At 46.3% G+C, this 17,195-nt stretch overlaps 1 protein-coding gene across 1 annotated transcript in view; it reads right to left on the bottom strand.

The window, feature by feature from the left end:
• Positions 1-412: 412 nt before the first annotated feature.
• The window catches only part of UBASH3B (ubiquitin associated and SH3 domain containing B), a 64,562-nt gene continuing 47,779 nt past the window's right edge, over positions 413-17,195 (bottom strand). The window contains exons 6-14 of the mRNA XM_027699416.1: positions 15,561-15,769; positions 11,561-11,696; positions 11,028-11,148; positions 10,054-10,176; positions 7,765-7,857; positions 7,270-7,414; positions 6,709-6,815; positions 5,686-5,795; positions 413-4,816 (exon numbers count right to left, since the gene is read on the bottom strand). Of these exons, the coding sequence (XP_027555217.1) occupies positions 4,679-4,816; positions 5,686-5,795; positions 6,709-6,815; positions 7,270-7,414; positions 7,765-7,857; positions 10,054-10,176; positions 11,028-11,148; positions 11,561-11,696; positions 15,561-15,769 (1,182 nt within the window). The 3' untranslated portion in view covers positions 413-4,678. The remainder of the gene's footprint in view (positions 4,817-5,685; positions 5,796-6,708; positions 6,816-7,269; positions 7,415-7,764; positions 7,858-10,053; positions 10,177-11,027; positions 11,149-11,560; positions 11,697-15,560; positions 15,770-17,195) is intronic.

Below are 17,195 nucleotides of genomic sequence, written 5' to 3'. Positions count from 1 at the left end.
TCCATTAAATTTTCAGGTGCAGGGAAGTGCATCAGTCTATTAGTGTACATTTGATTTATGAAAGTTATGGCTTCTATGTTAATCACAATATAATCAATTTTACTGGGATACAGAGCTGCAGGTCATGAATTCACTGAGTTGGTTTGAAAGGGAAGAGTCTCTCTGGTTGATAAAACTATGGCTGGATTAAAAAAAATCCAAATTAAAGTTAGCAGTGCTTTGGGTTTAGAAGTTGTGCTTCCATTCCACACATAAAATAAGTCTGGGGGGGAAAAGGGAACAAGAAGATGAGACTCCGTGGAAAACCACACTCGAGAGGGTTTTGTGCCATCTGCTGTCAAACGGATGAACTTCACCATCAGTGCAGGGAACTAAAACGTGGCTCAAATTCCAACACACTCCAGAGGAAAACTGGAATAGGAAGGGTGTTTGGCATCTTTATTAAATCACCTATGAGACTTCTTTTTTTTTTTTTGTCTGACTTCCGAGAAATCCATTTAATGTCAGAAGCGAATTAAACTGCAGTGGTTGTTTTAACAGTTGTTAGCACTCGAAACTGAGATTAAAAACAACCAACCAACCCCCCCCACCCGCCCCCAAAATAAAAAAATACAGATGTCACAGGTAATTACAGCTATTTTTGGCAATACAATTATTGGTTTTTTTAAACAGCAAACATTTTTTTCCCCCCTCAAATAAATACAATCTGCTCACACTAAAAGAAAAAAAACAACAACATAATAAACAGAATGCTACAACAGGTTGAAAATGAAACACCAGAAAAAGTTGATAACATCGAGTTTGAAGGGATGTCACTGAGAGAAACTTCAGAAAATATATTTGAATGGGAAATAATAAAGGAACTGGCTGTGTGTTTTCTGTCAGGAAGCATGTGCAGGGCATGAATATTCCCCAGGGAACGAGTATTTGAGGAAGTGGTGAGCAGTGAGTAGCAATTTAGGGTGTTTGCAGCCAATCACACCTCCTGCTTAATTACATTTATTTACTTCATTGATCCACCATTTCAAGCGTGTCTGCCCCCATCATCATCTCATGTGTATTTTTAACTTAAAAATAATTTCCTCTGTGCTCAGGCTCTTTTTTTTTTTTTTTTTTTTAAGAAACAAAGCAAACCACAAACCAAACTCATTCTTTGGTGATAAAAATTATCACTCTCACGGTAACATGGACACTAAAATCTAATATCAGAGGGGAGAAGGAGGCTCCTGCTCTCAGCCAACTTCTTCCTGAAACTGTTCAGTCTGAGAGAAAAGGGAAATAACTGTGGTTTTCTTAGGTTATTATGGTCTGGATCCTCATTTTGCATAAGAAAGCAAAACTGTGATTTCAATTTATGGTGTCAATTTGACTCTTTTATTTTTCTAACCCAACCCATGAGTTGCAATTCATGAAAATACTGAATTAACAATTTATTCTTGGCAGCTTCATTCCTTAATTAGGGAAAAATCTGGGAACTATTTGCCTCCTACAACCTGATGAGACTGTTGGGATCTGATGCAGCTCAAAGTGAAGGCAGGGGAAAGACTTGACATAGGTCAAGTCTAAATTTAGGACAAAACACTGGAGTGACTTAAACACACATTAATGAGCAGCAATGGAGTGAAAGTGAAGCAGCAATTGTTTTGTACCCTTAATTTCTCAATTAAAAATTTAAAAGGAACAATTTTTTATTCTTTTCCCCCCCCCCAGATAAACCTTACCAACATGAGACAACACAAAACCCCAAAGAGAAATCAAAATGCTAGAAGAAAATAAGATTTTTCTTTCTTTCTTGACACCTAATTGGAGACAAGACTACAATTGTCAAAATACTTTCCCAAACATCAAAAAATATACTTTTTTTTTTTTTTTAAAGAAGAGAGTATTTTACCACTACCTTCTCCAACAGAACATTCTTCTGTATCACTATATGCAAAGAGCAGCTTGTACACTATTCAAATTGTGCATTCAGGTTTTGTTCCCTCTCTGTTTCATGCTTCTGCTTAAAAAAAACCAACTTCTTTTAATGTCACTTAACTGCAGCAGGGGCTGAGCAGCCTCCACTGCTTTGTACAGGCAATAAATACTATAATATAATAATTGTATTGCCTCCACTGCTTTGTACAGGCAATAAATATTATAATATAATAATTTTATTGCCTCTACTGCTTTGTACAGGCAATAGATATTATAATATAATACTATTTATTGCCCAAATTACATCTGGCTGACCCCCAGCATGAAACAAAAAGCAATCTGGAGAATTCCACATCAGGAACCAAATTTCTTTTGGTGTGATTGTCAACTACTTAAGTTTTTAAGCGTGGAGGAAAACAAGCCAGAAATGCTCTTCAGGATGTCTTTACACAGCCAAAACCAGTTTAAATTACAATTAAAAATCAACCTGACAGTGATAAACCTGCCCAGGAGCAGTTTGCTCTGTCATCCCATGAATTATCTCCCTGACTTTGCAGTTACATCCCTGGGATAATAATGCACTTACAAGTGGCCCAGGGTGTGTTACACAGTCAGAAAGGTCCAAATCCCAGAATATTCCTACAGATGGTGACAGTGGACAGGATTTTGCACAGGGTGAGCTCTGTGCTGGCTGGAAATATGTACAGAATGTGGTGTTCAAGCTCGATTAAACCCAGAGAGAAGCTGAGCTAAACCCTTCTGGGTCTGGTGCATCCCAGTTTTGCCTCGTTTAGGAAGAGGGAATTGCAGTTTGTGACTCCTGGTTTGTTCTGGCTGCTGGAAGGGCAGCTTGGATGTGTCCTGGGGGAGGTGAGACCAGTCCTGCTGCAGGGCTGGATGGCTTAAAATAAATCAACACCAAGGCAACTCTGATCTAGGAATATTAAACCTACATCAAATTGGGCCAGTGTTGACCTGTGTGCCGTTCACACATTTCAAATGAGGGCCCTGACACTTTCTGCAGAGGAAAAGCAGGACAGAAGGATGCTGGAATGTCTCCTTGGTAGATCTGAATGTTCCTTTGATGCTATTTTTTTATTGTTACCTTGTTTTCACTCTTTGTTGCCCAGTGAAACTGTTGATGCCCCATCCCTGGAAGTGTCCAAAGCCAGGTGGGATGTTGGTCCAGTGGAAGGTGTCCCTGCCCATGGCAGGGGGGTGGAATGAGATGAACTTTAAGGTCCCTTCCAACCCAAACCATTCTGGGATGATCCTATTTCTGGGAATACTCAGATTTATGGCTCAAACCAAGAAAGGGCTATGCCTAAATAGCCTAAATCTCTATCATCCCACTCCAACACATTTTTAAGTACCTTCTGACAGTGATGAGATCCATACAAGTGTCTGCAGCAACATTTTCATCCAAGGCTGATGACTTAGATAATTCTAATCCAAAAAAAACCCCCCTGCTCTGATGCCACTTTATTCTCTAAACTACCCACTGTGGTGCATTTTGCATTCTCCTGTGACACAGCTGGCACTGGCATCCTGCAGGCTCTTGCACCAGGAGGACCCCTCTTGTGATTCCAAAGATTTTAGTTAAAGATGGAAACTCTCCTCTTCCCCTTCTCCCAAAATCCTAACCCTTCCCCCCCTGGATAAATAACATCTTCATAGGCTAAAGCATGTTGCTCCTAAATTTAAGTGTACTGGGGTTTTTTTTTCAGCTGCTTTGTCTTTATGACAGATGGCACTTGGGAATTAAGGATAAAGGAAGCAAAGCACTGAATTCCAGCATCTTTTTGAGTTTCATCATTCCCTCCTGGAGAAAGCTGCTTACTGCAGAATCTCACCAGGGCTGACAAAAAAAAATAGCTCCCAAGGCACAGAAAGCCACCCCTGTGTAAATGACCAGCACAAAATCTCAGTATGAAAGGGAAACCACTTTTCTGAAGGGAATTGAAATGGCACAAATGCTTCAGGCTGTGCCTGTGCACAGGGATGGGTTTCAATAATCAAAGTAAAGGGAAAAAAAACACCCAACCCTGAACTTTTCTAAATCCTCCAGGTTTGGTTGAAATAGGTTTATTTTATCTGCACTTAAAAGAAACTGCTCCCAGTCTTTGTTCATGACAACTTTTGATGCTCAAACTTCACCTGTAACTGATGGGAAATTTGGGATTGTCCTGTGGTGCAGGTCAACACCCATCAACCTCTGCATCCAGCACAACACCCACCACAGTGCTCAGACACAGGAGAGGAACCAACCTGGTGCTGGACCCTCCTTTGCAGCTGGTGGTGATGAAAAGGTGCTGAGAATTTGGGGGCTGTGGTGCTGAAGGAGCCTGCTAATGCTCTGCAAAAACAGTAGTGGAAAAAAAACCCAGCCCCAGCATCCTGGATGCTCCACTGACCCAGTGCTGGGTGTTCCTAAGGGGGTGCAGATGGCAGTGAAAGTGTCACCAGGGCTCCCTCCCAGGTGGGAACATGGCTCAGCACAGACTCTGTGCTGTGCAAGACCTTCAAACCTGTATTTTAATACCTTTTTCCCCCTCAAATCAGTCCCTTTTTGTATTCTAGTCGTGGATGAGACTCTTTGCGTGACTGTGGCTGTGTGAGATACACCAGAACAGCTGCTTGGGTGACCCCCTGGACATGGGATGACTGTTTTTCCACTGTCAATAAAACACAAGAGAGAAGAGACATTCTCCAACGCTTCCAAAGGCCATGGGTTGGGTTTTCCTGGCTGGGGTGGCTTTGCCTATTCCTGTAGTAAGGTTTCTCTCCAGTTAAAGCCTCCAGTTGGTCCATGTGTGAGAGGGAGGATGGGGGGGTCTGTGAGCTGCCAAACACCCGTGTCTCCCAGTTCTTCACAGGAGCAAAACCCCAGGTATGGAATCTGTGGGAAGAGAGATGGAAAGAGAGGTGATAATAAGCAGGGATTGAGCTGAGCTGCCCTGAGGGGTGAAGTCCTGCTGTGCTGCTGAATCATTTCACCACCTTCTCTCTTTCCCTCTCCCCAAAGCCTTTTTTCAGAAGGGGATTGTAGGACTCAGGTGTGACAGACTCTGTGCACCTTTGTATGTGCAAAACTCTGGGAAAGACAGATTACAGCCTTGTATCTTGGTTTAAATACAGGCCAGGAATCAGATGTGATTGACTGTGCACCTTTTACGTGCAAAACTCTGGGAAAGGCAGATTATAGCCTTGTATCTTGGTTTAAATACAGGCCAGTTCACACCAAAGGTGTTGGCTGACGTGGTTCCCAAACCCTGAAGGCCAGCACAGCTCTGCAGGGAAATGTGGATCCTGCAGATCAGCTCAGAATAGCCCAGTGGGGCCTGGCAGTGGGCAGTGCCCTCTCCCTGGGCAGGGCTGGAGGAAAGGGGTGAAGGTAATAAAAAAAAATTACAGTTTTCAGTCCTTTCCCATGACAGTGAGCGAGATGAGAAGGGGGAGTGCAGGTCAGAAGTGCCCTGGCCACTGTGGTGAGGGTGTTCTGGGCACTGGGGGAGTCTCTGCACAGCCCCTGGTCCCCAAAAAACCACAGCAGAGTCACTGCCAGCCCACCTGGAGGTGGGCACCTCATCCCACAGTGACAGCAGGGACACTCTCAGACCATCAGCCTCTCAAACAGACCTTCTGCACTCCCCTGACTGCTGAAAGGAGTGAAACTCGGGCAGGACAAAGTGTCTCTGCCTGGCAGAGCAGATTTCAAACTGCTTTTTCCCCTGCAAAGCCAGAGCTTTGCCCCTCGGTGGGAATTACCTTTCGGACCATCTGCACAAAGTCCTTGGAGTTCTGTGGAGACAGCCCTTGGAGCTGGCAGGTACAGGCCTCCAGGGAGGATGCATGGGCCACTATCAGGATGTTATTTCCTGAAATAAAGGGAGAAACACAGCTCAAAGAGGGAGATGAAGCCAAATTTAGGCACTGGTGCACAAGAATCAAGCAGACCATTAAAAAACCCAGTTTCAACTTATCACGTAACAACACATCAAGCTGTGTATTAGGGAGGAATAACATGATTTATTAACATATTTAAAGCATTTCTCAATTTTCAGGATGATGGTTAACTCAGTGCTCCTCAGTTTTTGATGCTTTCTGAAGAAAACAAGAATTGCAGTGAGATTTCAGCTGTCTTTGGAAGCAGCTGCTTTTTGCCTACACAAACATTAATTCCTGTTCCAACAAACACTTTAATTTCTCTTGCTGCTTTTCCACCGTGGTAATTTTACATTTCCATTTCCAAGCCTCCTTTACAACCAGTGCCCCACTGTGCTATTGAAGTTCTGTGTGCAAACTATTAAAGCAAAAGCTTCGAGACAGATCAGTGAAATGAAATGAGTACAAACACCAGACCTTAGAAACATCCCATTTCTATGTTGTGAATGAAAAATAACAGCTAGAGGTTTGTGGGGGTTTTTTAAATCTCAATATTGTGTTTGGAGAAACGTTTTAAGGTCTTTATAGGGGATGTATTTCAGAGGAGGAGCTCAGATAGGGGAGGGATGATGCTGGGAACAGACAGCAGAGTGCAAATAGCTCATTTATTCCCTTGGGTTGGGTAGGAATCCCTAAAATACCTTGTTACTTAAGTTTATGGACCTTTCTCATAAGGTGAATGCATTTCAAGTCATAGTTCTGACACTTGCAGGAGTTTCCAATGTCTCTGGAAGAGGGATGAGAGATCCACGTGTGGGAATTCCCCCCCTTAAGAGGGAAAGGCTGGTCAGGAATATTGGCATTCACATCCCAGGCTTGTTTTTTCAGCCCCTCTGCAGCACTTACCTTTGCCTTTACATTCACTGATGATTTCCTTTGTTACTTGGTAGCTTCTACTTATGTAGGTGTCATAAGATTCAGAAACCACCAACTTGCTGACAGGAATATGAGGTCTGTGAGCAGAAAAACACACTCAGTAAACTGGAAGAAGCAATAATGTTCTAAGTGCAGGTTATGATTCATCTCAAAGTATCTGTTCTTAAACTCTCCTCTTTCCCTGAGTCCCCAGAACTTGTGCCAGGACTGCTGTGAGGATTTTTAAACTTCAAGAATGAGGTGTTTACCATCCTGCTTTGAGATAATTGGGAAAATGAGAATTGTTTCCTCTGATGGGGATCACTTAGTGAAGGCAGCTTGGTGTGCTCGTGTTCCTCCTGCAGTAGAGATGCTCCTTTGTGTTTCTTCAGGCAGGTTTGTGGAAAAAATTTGGTTTATAACGAGCCATTTTCACGTCATGTTCAGCCCAGCAGCCTGGAACCTGCTCTGAGTTTATTTTGGGAGCCTCAGCAGCTCCTCCAGGCGCTGCCTAAACTTGAAAAACACCCTTTCCCCCCCCTTTTCTGCTACCTGTAGGTTGTATCAACGCTTAGAGTAGCTGCAGCTAAATCCACAGGGGGGATCCAGGCAGGTAGTGTGTTCCCAGAGACCCACTTGGTCCACTCGAACAGGCCTGGCTCTATCCGGATTTTCAGGTTGTTTTCCTGTTGCATACCTGGAAAAGGGAGAGAAGAGGCCAGGGATCAATGGAAGCAGCTGGGGAGGGAGGCAGCAAGACCTGGCAGCTTTAACACTTGAGTTTGATTGTTCATGAATTGTTTTAATTAGTTGATCAATCGCAGGTATGGAAGATGAAATATTTAATATATGTGTACTTGATGCCAGGGAATGTAAACCTCTGGCTGGCAGCTACATTAAAATTAAATGGCAATTAAAAAAGGGTTCTTTTGTGCTAATATAAAATACATTCCCATGGAGATAATCCTCACCCTAAATTCCCTTTCCCTTGGGTCTCCCATATCAGTGTTTTGCCCAGAAAGTGAGAGGAATGTGGTGGGTTCTCACCTTTCAGGATGTTGTGTGCTGTCTGCACACACCTCAGGGATGGGGAGCTGTAGATGTAGTCTACAATGGTATTAGTTTCTAGCAAGGCTTCACCTGCAAGGAAGTTTTACCTCCTGTGAGTAAAATCAGACAAGTGGAACTGCAATATCAACAACAACAGTGTGCAGCCACCCAGCAAGGAGCTGCTCAGGTCCTGCCTCCCCTGGGTCCACCCAAAAAGCAACCAGTGTGCTCAGAAAAATTGGAGAGGGCTTGGATTTGATTTGATTTCATTTATAAGCCGTAAATCAGAGAGAGTCAACAAAACTCAAACCCAACTTACTTCAATTGGCTCGACTCTTCTCTAGTATAAATTACCATTTCATTACACAGGTGGGAGATCACTGAAAATTAGATAAGAATCAGCTCCACTATCAGGGTTATTAATATTCTTGCAATGCCTCAGGGAACCAAAGGAGAACAGGGATCTGCACAGGCTTGTAGGAAGCAAGAATTACATTTTTGCTCTGTTTGAAGAGGCAGGACAAAGGAGTGGGAGCAAGAAGGGGTCGTTAACCCTGGCTCCAATGGCTGTAATTGTGTCAAGGTCTGTAAATCTCTTGAGAGAAGTGGGTGCCCCATCCCTGGAAGTGTCCAAGGCCAGGCTGGACAGGATTTGGAGCAACCTGGAATAGTGGAAGGTGTCCCTGCCCATGGCAGGGGGTGGGACTGGATGAGCTTTAAGGTCCCTTAATTTAGAAGTCTCAGTAATTTAGAAGGAGAAGGGTAATTTAGGAGGGATCTACCACCCCTCCCTCCCAGGGAAGCTGCTCTTTGGCTTCAGTCACCAGAGGAATTGTGGCTCCAGCACCACCAAGGTCACACTTGCAGCTGCAGTTTTGTCCTCCAGTGCCACCAGCAAAGTGTGCTCAGACTGCCCTGCTGTCATGGGCATATTGCAAACCCTGGTGCCATGTGGAGCCCGAGCATCCTGCTGCTGCACGGGGATTTATTTCTGTTTAAAGAAGCAAGTGTAATTTTAGCTGCCCTACTTTGGCTGTGACCAAGGGGAAGGATCTGAAGGATCTGAGTCTGAGGAAATGCTGAGTGCTGAGGCTTGTGTCTTTGTGGGGCTGGGCTCCTCTAATCACAGCACTCTTTGGCCACCAAATGGTTTTCTGTCTATGCACAGAGAGGCTCAGAATTCAGGGACAAGGATGAGGGGGGTGTGGGAGAACACTGGAAATAATTTTGGCTTGATAATTTGACGACATAAAGCCAGGCAGCTCGATAAAAGAATATTGGGGAGGCAAAGGAAGATTGTGAAAGTCAAGGCAGAAGCATATTTTGCATGAGGTGACTGTCACCCTGCTGGTAATAACAGTGTATTCCAAATGCACCCACCCTGCTGATGCCTCATCCCATTCCATCCCATGCCCCAGATTTCCTGCTTTGCCTTTTCCTCAGCTGCAGCAGCTGAAGGAGAAAAGGTTTCCTTTGAAAGAGGGAAAAATTGCTGGGGAAGGTGAAAGGACTTTGAAAAGCTCCTGGAAACATCAAAATTTCATTTGTTCAGGGCACCCAATTCATTTTTTATTGCCTTGCACTTTCTCTTTCTCTTGGCTGAGTGTGTGGGAGGAAGACAGCAAAGCTTCCTGGGCAAGCTCTCCACAGGATCCTGGAATGGTTTGTGTTGGAAGGGACCTTAAAGCTCATCCAGTGCCACCCCCTGCCATGGGCAGGGACACCTTCCACTGGCCCAGGTTGCTCCAAGCCCCGTCCAGCCTGGCCTTGGACACTTCCAGGGATGGGGCAGCCACAGCTTCTCCGGGAATTCCATCCCAGCCCCTCACCACCCCTGCAGGGAAGATTCCTTCCCAATATCACATCTCTCCCTGCCCTCTGGCAGTGGGAAGCCATTCCCTGTATCCTGTCCCTCCATCCCTTGTCCCAAGTCCCTCTCCAGCTCTTCTGGAGCCCCTTTAGGCCCTGGAAGGGGCTCTCAGGTCTCCCTGGAGCCTTCTGTCACCCCCAGCTCTCCCAGCCTGTCCCCACAGCAGAGCAGCTCCAGCCCTCAGAGCATCCTCAGGACCTGCTCCAACAGCTCCACTTGACCCTCTCGTGCTTAAACTGGAAGGAGCTTGAGGTAGAAGAGTCTCACCCCAAAATTTCCACCTCATCCTTGTGTTTCTCCATCCCTCTAAGCCCTCTCCAGCCCACTCCCCACCCTCACAGGGAGGAATTCCTTCCCAATATCCAATCCAAACCTCCCCTCCTCCAGCTTAGACCTCTTTTCTGAGGAGGACTTACCAACCAGCCTGGCCTGTGTGCAGCCCAGCACGGTGATGGGAGCGTCCTTCTCGTAATCCCTGAACCCACCACTTCTCTGAGGTAAATTGTGAGGCATGTTCAGGTTACTGCGCATGTACCTTCCTGCAGGGAAAGGTTCCAAGCTGGAATTATTCCTTCAGAGACCCACACAGAAGCATCACACCTTCTTCTACCCTCTTCCACCCCCCACGTCCTGGGGGTGCTGCCCAGACCTGGCTCTTGAGCAGTTTTCCCCACCAGTAAAAACCACCAGGAATCTCCCAAAATGAAGTGAAACGGCTTTCAGTGGTTCAAAAGCAGCAAAGGATGCTGCTGATGCTTTTAAAAGTTATCTTTAGGGCAGTTTACTCCATGGGAAAACAATTTCTGTCCCACAACAAAAGAAACCCTGAAGGTCACACTCTTCCAGGAGGTTGAAATGTCAGGGCTCTTCTGCCAGAAGTTAGAAAGAAGGCAGTTGTGAAATCATCCTTTGGCTGCAAGATATTGCTATGTTTTAAATATAAAAAAGACTTTTTGGACAAATTTCTGATCAGTTCTAACGCCAACAGAGCCTGGAGTTATAGTTTGTTAATTATAGTCTGAAACTCAAGCATATCACTGGGTTGAAAACACCAAAAGCCACTCTGAGCTGTACTTGTAGTGGGGTTATTTCCACTTAGCACTGCGAGCCAGCTGTGCAAAATAAATTCCTGATGGCAGTAAGTGTTTTCACTGAACACTGATTACTAACATCATGACTACATTTGTTCTTTGGCCACATAACTACAGCATAATCACTCCTGCAACAGCTTCCCAAATATTAGCAAACAAACATTTCCTCCCTGGCTTGTGTTTCTGCTTCTGACTGCAGCCCTGCCACCACAAAAAGCATCAATCTGTGTTAGGTTCTATGTAAGATTTGCCCCTCTCATTCCTCCCTCTAAAACTGGGAGAGCCCAGAGCAGACTCACCTTTGGCATCGAAACACTGGGACAACCAGTACTTCCCAAAAACCACATCCATCCTTTCCCCGTGCCTGCAGACAAACAGGCAGCGTTTCTGAGGCCCTGGATGGCTGGTTATCCTCAGGGGCTGGAAGGGAAATCACAGGCTGTTTGACCTTCATCAGAGTGTAAAGGGTTTGCTGAGATCTGGGAGTCAAGACCAGGCACTTCTTGCTTTACCCACTACAGGAAAGTCTTGTGTATTTAGGATTTTTATGGATTTATGGAACTCTTTATGAATTTTATAATATTGGTAAATTTATGGTGGTATAAAACTGCTGGAGGGAGCAGAGGATGGGGCCCTACCATCCCCTCTTAAGAGCCAGTTTGGGGACAGCAATGTCTTCAATGCCTGTGGTTAATTGTGCCATTCAAAAGCTTGCAGAGAACTTTAGCTGCAGGTAGTGAAAAGAGACCAGGGGATAAGTTTTTGGGGAAAACCCAGTGGCTGGCAGCTTGTCCCTAAGGCTGTGTGGATTTAGGGGTGTGGGGGTCCCCACCTGCACGTTCTGGCAGATGATGGTGAGTGGCCCTGCATCCCCAGGTCCTTGGTCTTCCTGCTGTCTTCTCTCCAGAGCTCCATCAGCGAAGCCTTGAAGGGATGGGGAGGATGTAGTATTCAGGATTGAGTAGGACCTGCCAAAACCAGAAAGGTGTTGTTGGCTTTGGGAATGCTCTGTGTGCTCAGGCAGCACTGAGGGCATTTCTGCAGCCTTTGGGAGCTGGGGAGAATTACTGTTGTAATGTTATTTTATTATTATTTGTGATCTACACACATGAAGAGACAAATTCCACCTCAACAGGCTGTTTCCTTGGAAACAGTTTAGGGAACAACAGTTCCCAAACTTTGGTCTGTGAGGCTCTGAATATTCTCACAAAGTGTCACGACCTTCCTCACCACCACAGGATGCTCCCTAAAATCATCTGGGGACCAGCTGCATGTCACTGCCCGTGGTCTTGTGGACCAAAATTCGGGGACTGAAGCCTGCAGGGAGTTTTCCCTCACCTTTGCAGCACAAGCTGTTGCTGGGGCTCAGCCCTGCCTCTCCCCATGGGCACAAAACAGCTCCTACCCCCTGGTAGGGACCTGGCACTGTCAGCTTGGGTGGTTGTGTCTACATTTTTCAGTGCTGATTATTCTGTTTCTCACCTCCATGGGAATTTATTCTCACCAGTGCTCCCAGTTAAGTGCAGCCAAATGGATGTAATAGGTCCCAGTCTGCCTCAAGGGGTTTATCTAATGATGGTGCCTCTGAGTAAAGCCCAGATATTCAAGGACTTTGACCAAAACCCTTGGGACTAAACCCTGACAGGCAATTACAGGAGCTGCAGTGCCTCTCTGCTGACTCAGCACATTGGATGGTTACCTTTGCTTAGTCATTAAAAAAAAATCAACCCATTATCAGATAATGTATGTGGTCATTTGCTTTGACAGAAATAGTTGCTAGTGATTGCACTTTTCAGTGCCTTAAATATGCCAGCACTTGCTTCCTGATGGCACCTAGTTAGGATAAAATCTCAGAGGGGCTCCACAGCTGTTGAAATAACACTGAGTGCCTCTGCCAGAGGAACAAAAATAGGTCACCTGCGTTTTTGTTAAGAGCTGATTTGTGAGATCACATCATTTGCACCAGTTCAAAGGAGAAAAAATGCCACCTTGTTGGTCCTGATAGTTTCTCCAGCCTCCTGCCCTCACTTCTTCAGATCTGACCTTCTAGTTTATTTTAACTGTGTTTATTTTATTCATGGTGAGTTTTCCTAACAAGGGCTGGCCCTGCTCCAGGGAACTTTTCCTCTCAGGCAAAGGTTTAACACAGATCCATCCTCTCTGACCCCAAAACTTGGTATCTCAATATGAGAAGAATCTCAATTTCTTAGCCAGACCCATCTCCACTGCTGCACAAAGTGGATTTTCTTCCAGCCCTTCATCCTGTCTCAGCCCTTTCCTGCTTTGCCCACGTGACAGTTTTTTAAGGACACTGCCTGGAGAACACTAAGGATTTTTTGGTTACCCCCTTCCCTTTGTCCCCAGGAGCTGCCACACAATTTCTGAGACTTTCTTTCTCTCTGAGCTCTTATTCCAAGGCCACAAATGCTTCAGCACCTATTTATAGATGGGAATGATGATGAGGCAAAGGCACCCTATCTTGCTGTGTCTGGAGAAGAGCCACCAGCTTGTCTTCTACCTCCTTCATGCTGCTGCAAAACAGAAACCACTGAAGCTATTTCAGCTTAGTCATCCTCTAAGCATAGGTCATTGTTTGGAAGCTTTTCCCAAAGGGAAAAAAAGAGGCAAACAGAGGCTGAAGGCAGAGAACAACATCCACTGTCTTCTGGATGCTCCCTTGTCCTCACTGCTCTGTCAGGAGTATCTCTGTGGCCCTGGAGGAAAAGGCATCTTGGAGAGTGGGGATGGTTCAAGCAGAGGATGGAGAAAGGGTCTCTGTCACAGCTGGTCCTCAGCTCTGGGTGGGAAAAGACTCCTCTGCCACATCCCTCATCATTATCCAGAGGAGAGGGATCGCCGTGGAAAACAAATCAGTCCTTGTTGCAGAACAGGAGGAAGAAAGGGTGGGAAAAAAACTCCTCAGGTCCAAAAATAGCTGGAAAAATTAGGGCTGTTTTCCCTCCCCTGGCACTTGTGCCAAGTCTGATTTCTCAGGGTTATTAAAGGGGCAAGGAATGGCTTTGGCATCTCACGAGGAGCTGAAATAGCCTGTGGTGTGACATCCATAGCACTCCTGTCCATTCTGGGGCAGAGGAGGTGACTATTTCTGGCTTTGCTGGGAATGGAAAAGCAGTGCAGGGAACCATCCTACCACGAGTGCCGTGGCAGGTTGTCCTTAGTTTGCTGTATGGCTTTGACCACATGACATTCCATTACCTGATATTCCCTGTGGGAAGGCCCTATGTAAAACGAGACTGTTTCTGGGTGTGTCACAATGGTTTTTGGTAAATGCTCCACATTTCATGCTCCAATTCATGATTTATAGCCTTCAGTGGTAACAAGGGAAGGGGCATTTCCTTTCTTTGCTTGCCTGGAGGCAGAGGTGCTGGAATTAGAGAACATTTGGCTTTCCTTTTAGTTGCTGCTGCTGTAACAGTAATTCTTGCCCATGCTATTCCCTGGGCATCAAAACTCTTGCAGGCACTGTAAGAATAAAAAGCAGGCTCCACTAGAGCAGGATGTGCAGTGTGAGTGGACCTGAGACTATTTTTTTCAGGGGAAGGAAGGGTGGTTTTGCTGGATTGCAGACTGGAGGGTCTGAATTAAGTCCTGCCTTCACACAGACAGTGCAGGCAGAGGGGCAGCAGGCAGGATGTGCCTCTCCTCTCTCTTATATACAAACTATTCCCTGTGCTCCAGGTTTGTCAAAGGCATTTGGCTGCTTAGATATCAACCCACTGCTCAAGCACTACTTTTTTTGTCACTGCTTAACTAATTCCCACCAAAATCAAGAGGCACAAGGCATAATCTCATTCAAAAGGTGAGGGCTGCCTTCTCACTGAAGCCTTCTGCAAAATCTTGCTAAGAATTCTTAAGAAATGTTGCTGATCCCAAGTCCTTTTCCACAGAAGATGTCTCTTCCCAAATTAATGCTCAGATTTAAACCTTCCTGATCCTGGTCCCACCACAGAGATGTCTCCCCAGCAATGTCTGCAGCAGCCATCTGCTCCAGCAGTGATCCTATGAGTGATAAATAGCTGCTGTAAAAAGTCACACTGTCCTCTAATCCCATGCCCGGGGGCAGCATCTGCTCCTCTTGGCTCAGGAGATGGGGCTTCGTGTGCCAGTTCCTTTCCCCCAGCGACCTTCTCACCAGAGCTGAGGAAGTGATTCTTCCCCTGGACTCAGAGCTGGTGAGGCCACCCCTGGAGTGCTGTGTCCAGTTCTGGGCCCTCAGTTCAGGAAGGACATTGAGGTGCTGCAGCAGGTCCAGAGGAGAGCAACAAGGCTGGGGAAGGGACTGGAGCACAAGTGCTGTGAGGAGAGGCTGAGGGAGCTGGGGCTGTTCAGCCTGGAGAAGAGGAGGCTCAGGGGAGACCTCCTCACTCTCTACAACTCCCTGACAGGAGGGGGGAGCCAGGTGGGGGTTGGTCTCTTTTCCCAGGCAACTCTCAGCAAGACAAGAGGGCTCAGGGTCTTCAGCTGTGCCAGGGGAGGTTTAGGTTGGATGTTGGGAAGAATTTCTTTGCAGAGAGGGTGATCAGCCATTGGAATGGGCTGCCCAGGGCAGTGGTGGATTCTCCATCCCTGGAGGTTTTTAAGATGAGACTGGATGTGGCATCAGTGCCATGGGCTGGGAACCACGGCGGGGTTGGATCAAGGGTTGGACTTGATGATCTCGGAGGTCCCTTCCAACCCAGCTGATTCTGTGATTCTATGATTCTATGATTCTCAGCAGCCCTGGGACACTCCTCACCTACCCAGGTGAAATCCCAGCTGCTGAGCCCCTTTTTCCAGCCCTGGGAAATTGGACTGAGCAGCTTTTTACCTACCCATGGAACACCCAGGTGCCACATTCATCCGCCTTGGTGATGTAGTTCTCGGGCAGCAGCCCGGAGCAGCCGGTTGCCAGGGAAATGCCGTAAATCCAGCCCTCACTTGTGCTGGTTTGTTCCACTGGGGACATGAAAATGAAGTCCCCTGGGACCAGCTCCAGCTCATCATCGTTCTGGGGGGTGTAGGGGTAGATCACCTGCAGAGTCTGGGGGAGAAACAGAAGCACAAATGAATGAGAGGGTTGTTATGGGAAGGGAACCTCTGGCAGAGTGGGGCAGGAGCAGCCCCACACCACACCTTTAACCTCAGCTCTCCTTGTGCTTTATCCAGGAAAGCTTTCCTTCAGGGAATTCCTGCTGCTTCCCCCTCTTTGCTGTTGGAAGGCTTTTCTAGGTATTTGTTCCTTCTTCCCTCTTTGATTCCCCTTCCCCCTCCAGGGGAAGGGGGGGGATGATTTTTAAATTGAGCAAAATCATGACTGTGTGCTTAGACCTGTTTAAAATGGAACTGAGTTCTTGTTGGGACCTGGAATTTAGACAGCCCTAGTGGTCAGTGACCATTTTTGATTTACCTACACATGTTTGATCTGGAAGAGCAGTTCTTGTTTCTGTTGCTTTTGAAGACAGGGCAGAGACATTGTTGGGAGGTTTGAATCTCTGACCTGCTGCTCTCAGAGCTGTTTGTGGGAATGCACAGGAAAAAACACAGGTGATGAGAAATCGTGGCCACATTGTTTTCTTTGTATTTCCTGACATGAACAGGATTAAGTTAAAAGGTGGGAGAAAGATGAGTGAGTGTAGTTCTGTGATCTTCACTTGAGCATGAGGAATCCACATGTATTAAATGTCTACCATTAAATTTCTTTGGGAATGGCTACAAGAGTCCCCAGTTTAAAAGGGGAACAGATGAATTCTTGTCCCCTGGCCATGAATAACTTCTGCATCGTTGCAGAAAAGAAGGAAACCCCTCATGTGCTGAGCAGCTCTGCTCTCCTGGTGGTGTCAGCCCTCACCAATCCTTCTAGACTGTGTGTGGTATCTTCAAAGGAAGGTGGAAAAAAGTCACTGTCACCTGATACCACACAGCCCAAACTTTCTCAGGTGTCTGCCTGAAGTGAGATGTGCAAAGATGGAGCCGGGTTTCAGCAGCAACTGCCTTTGCCAGCACCAGTCTGTTGACTGTGTGAAGCTTCTGAAGGTCACAAGGATGCTCTGGACAGGAAAGGAGGCTGTCACACAGGGAGGCACAGCCTGGGCTGGCTCAGAGAGATGTCAGCTCTCCAGGAGCCTTGGCATTTGCATGAAAAATAGCTTTTTCCCACTCTGCCACGGGTTTTGTGTGTGAGGTTCTGGGCAATGCACCTTGGTGGGGTTGATCACCCCAACCTTAGGAGCTGAGTTAAACACCCAAGCTGAGCAAGCACCTTCTGGAAGTTCCTTCCTCCAGACACTGATTCATCCTGAGATAGACATCTCAGATGGGTCAGATGTCTCGTGTTCTGGAGGTGCCTGTTTCTCTGCACTGAGCCTCAGACTACAGCTCTAACTTGGGTATTTACAGTGAGGTGAGATGAATCTCACCTTTGGTTTCTCAATGCTCAAGATCCCAATCTGTGAAACGGATTTAATATT

The sequence above is a fragment of the Neopelma chrysocephalum genome, unplaced genomic scaffold (genome assembly GCF_003984885.1).
Source record: "Neopelma chrysocephalum unplaced genomic scaffold, ASM398488v2 Primary Assembly neopelma1_138, whole genome shotgun sequence".
NCBI lineage: Eukaryota > Metazoa > Chordata > Aves > Passeriformes > Pipridae > Neopelma > Neopelma chrysocephalum.
This window is presented reverse-complemented; position numbering and strand designations above follow the sequence as displayed.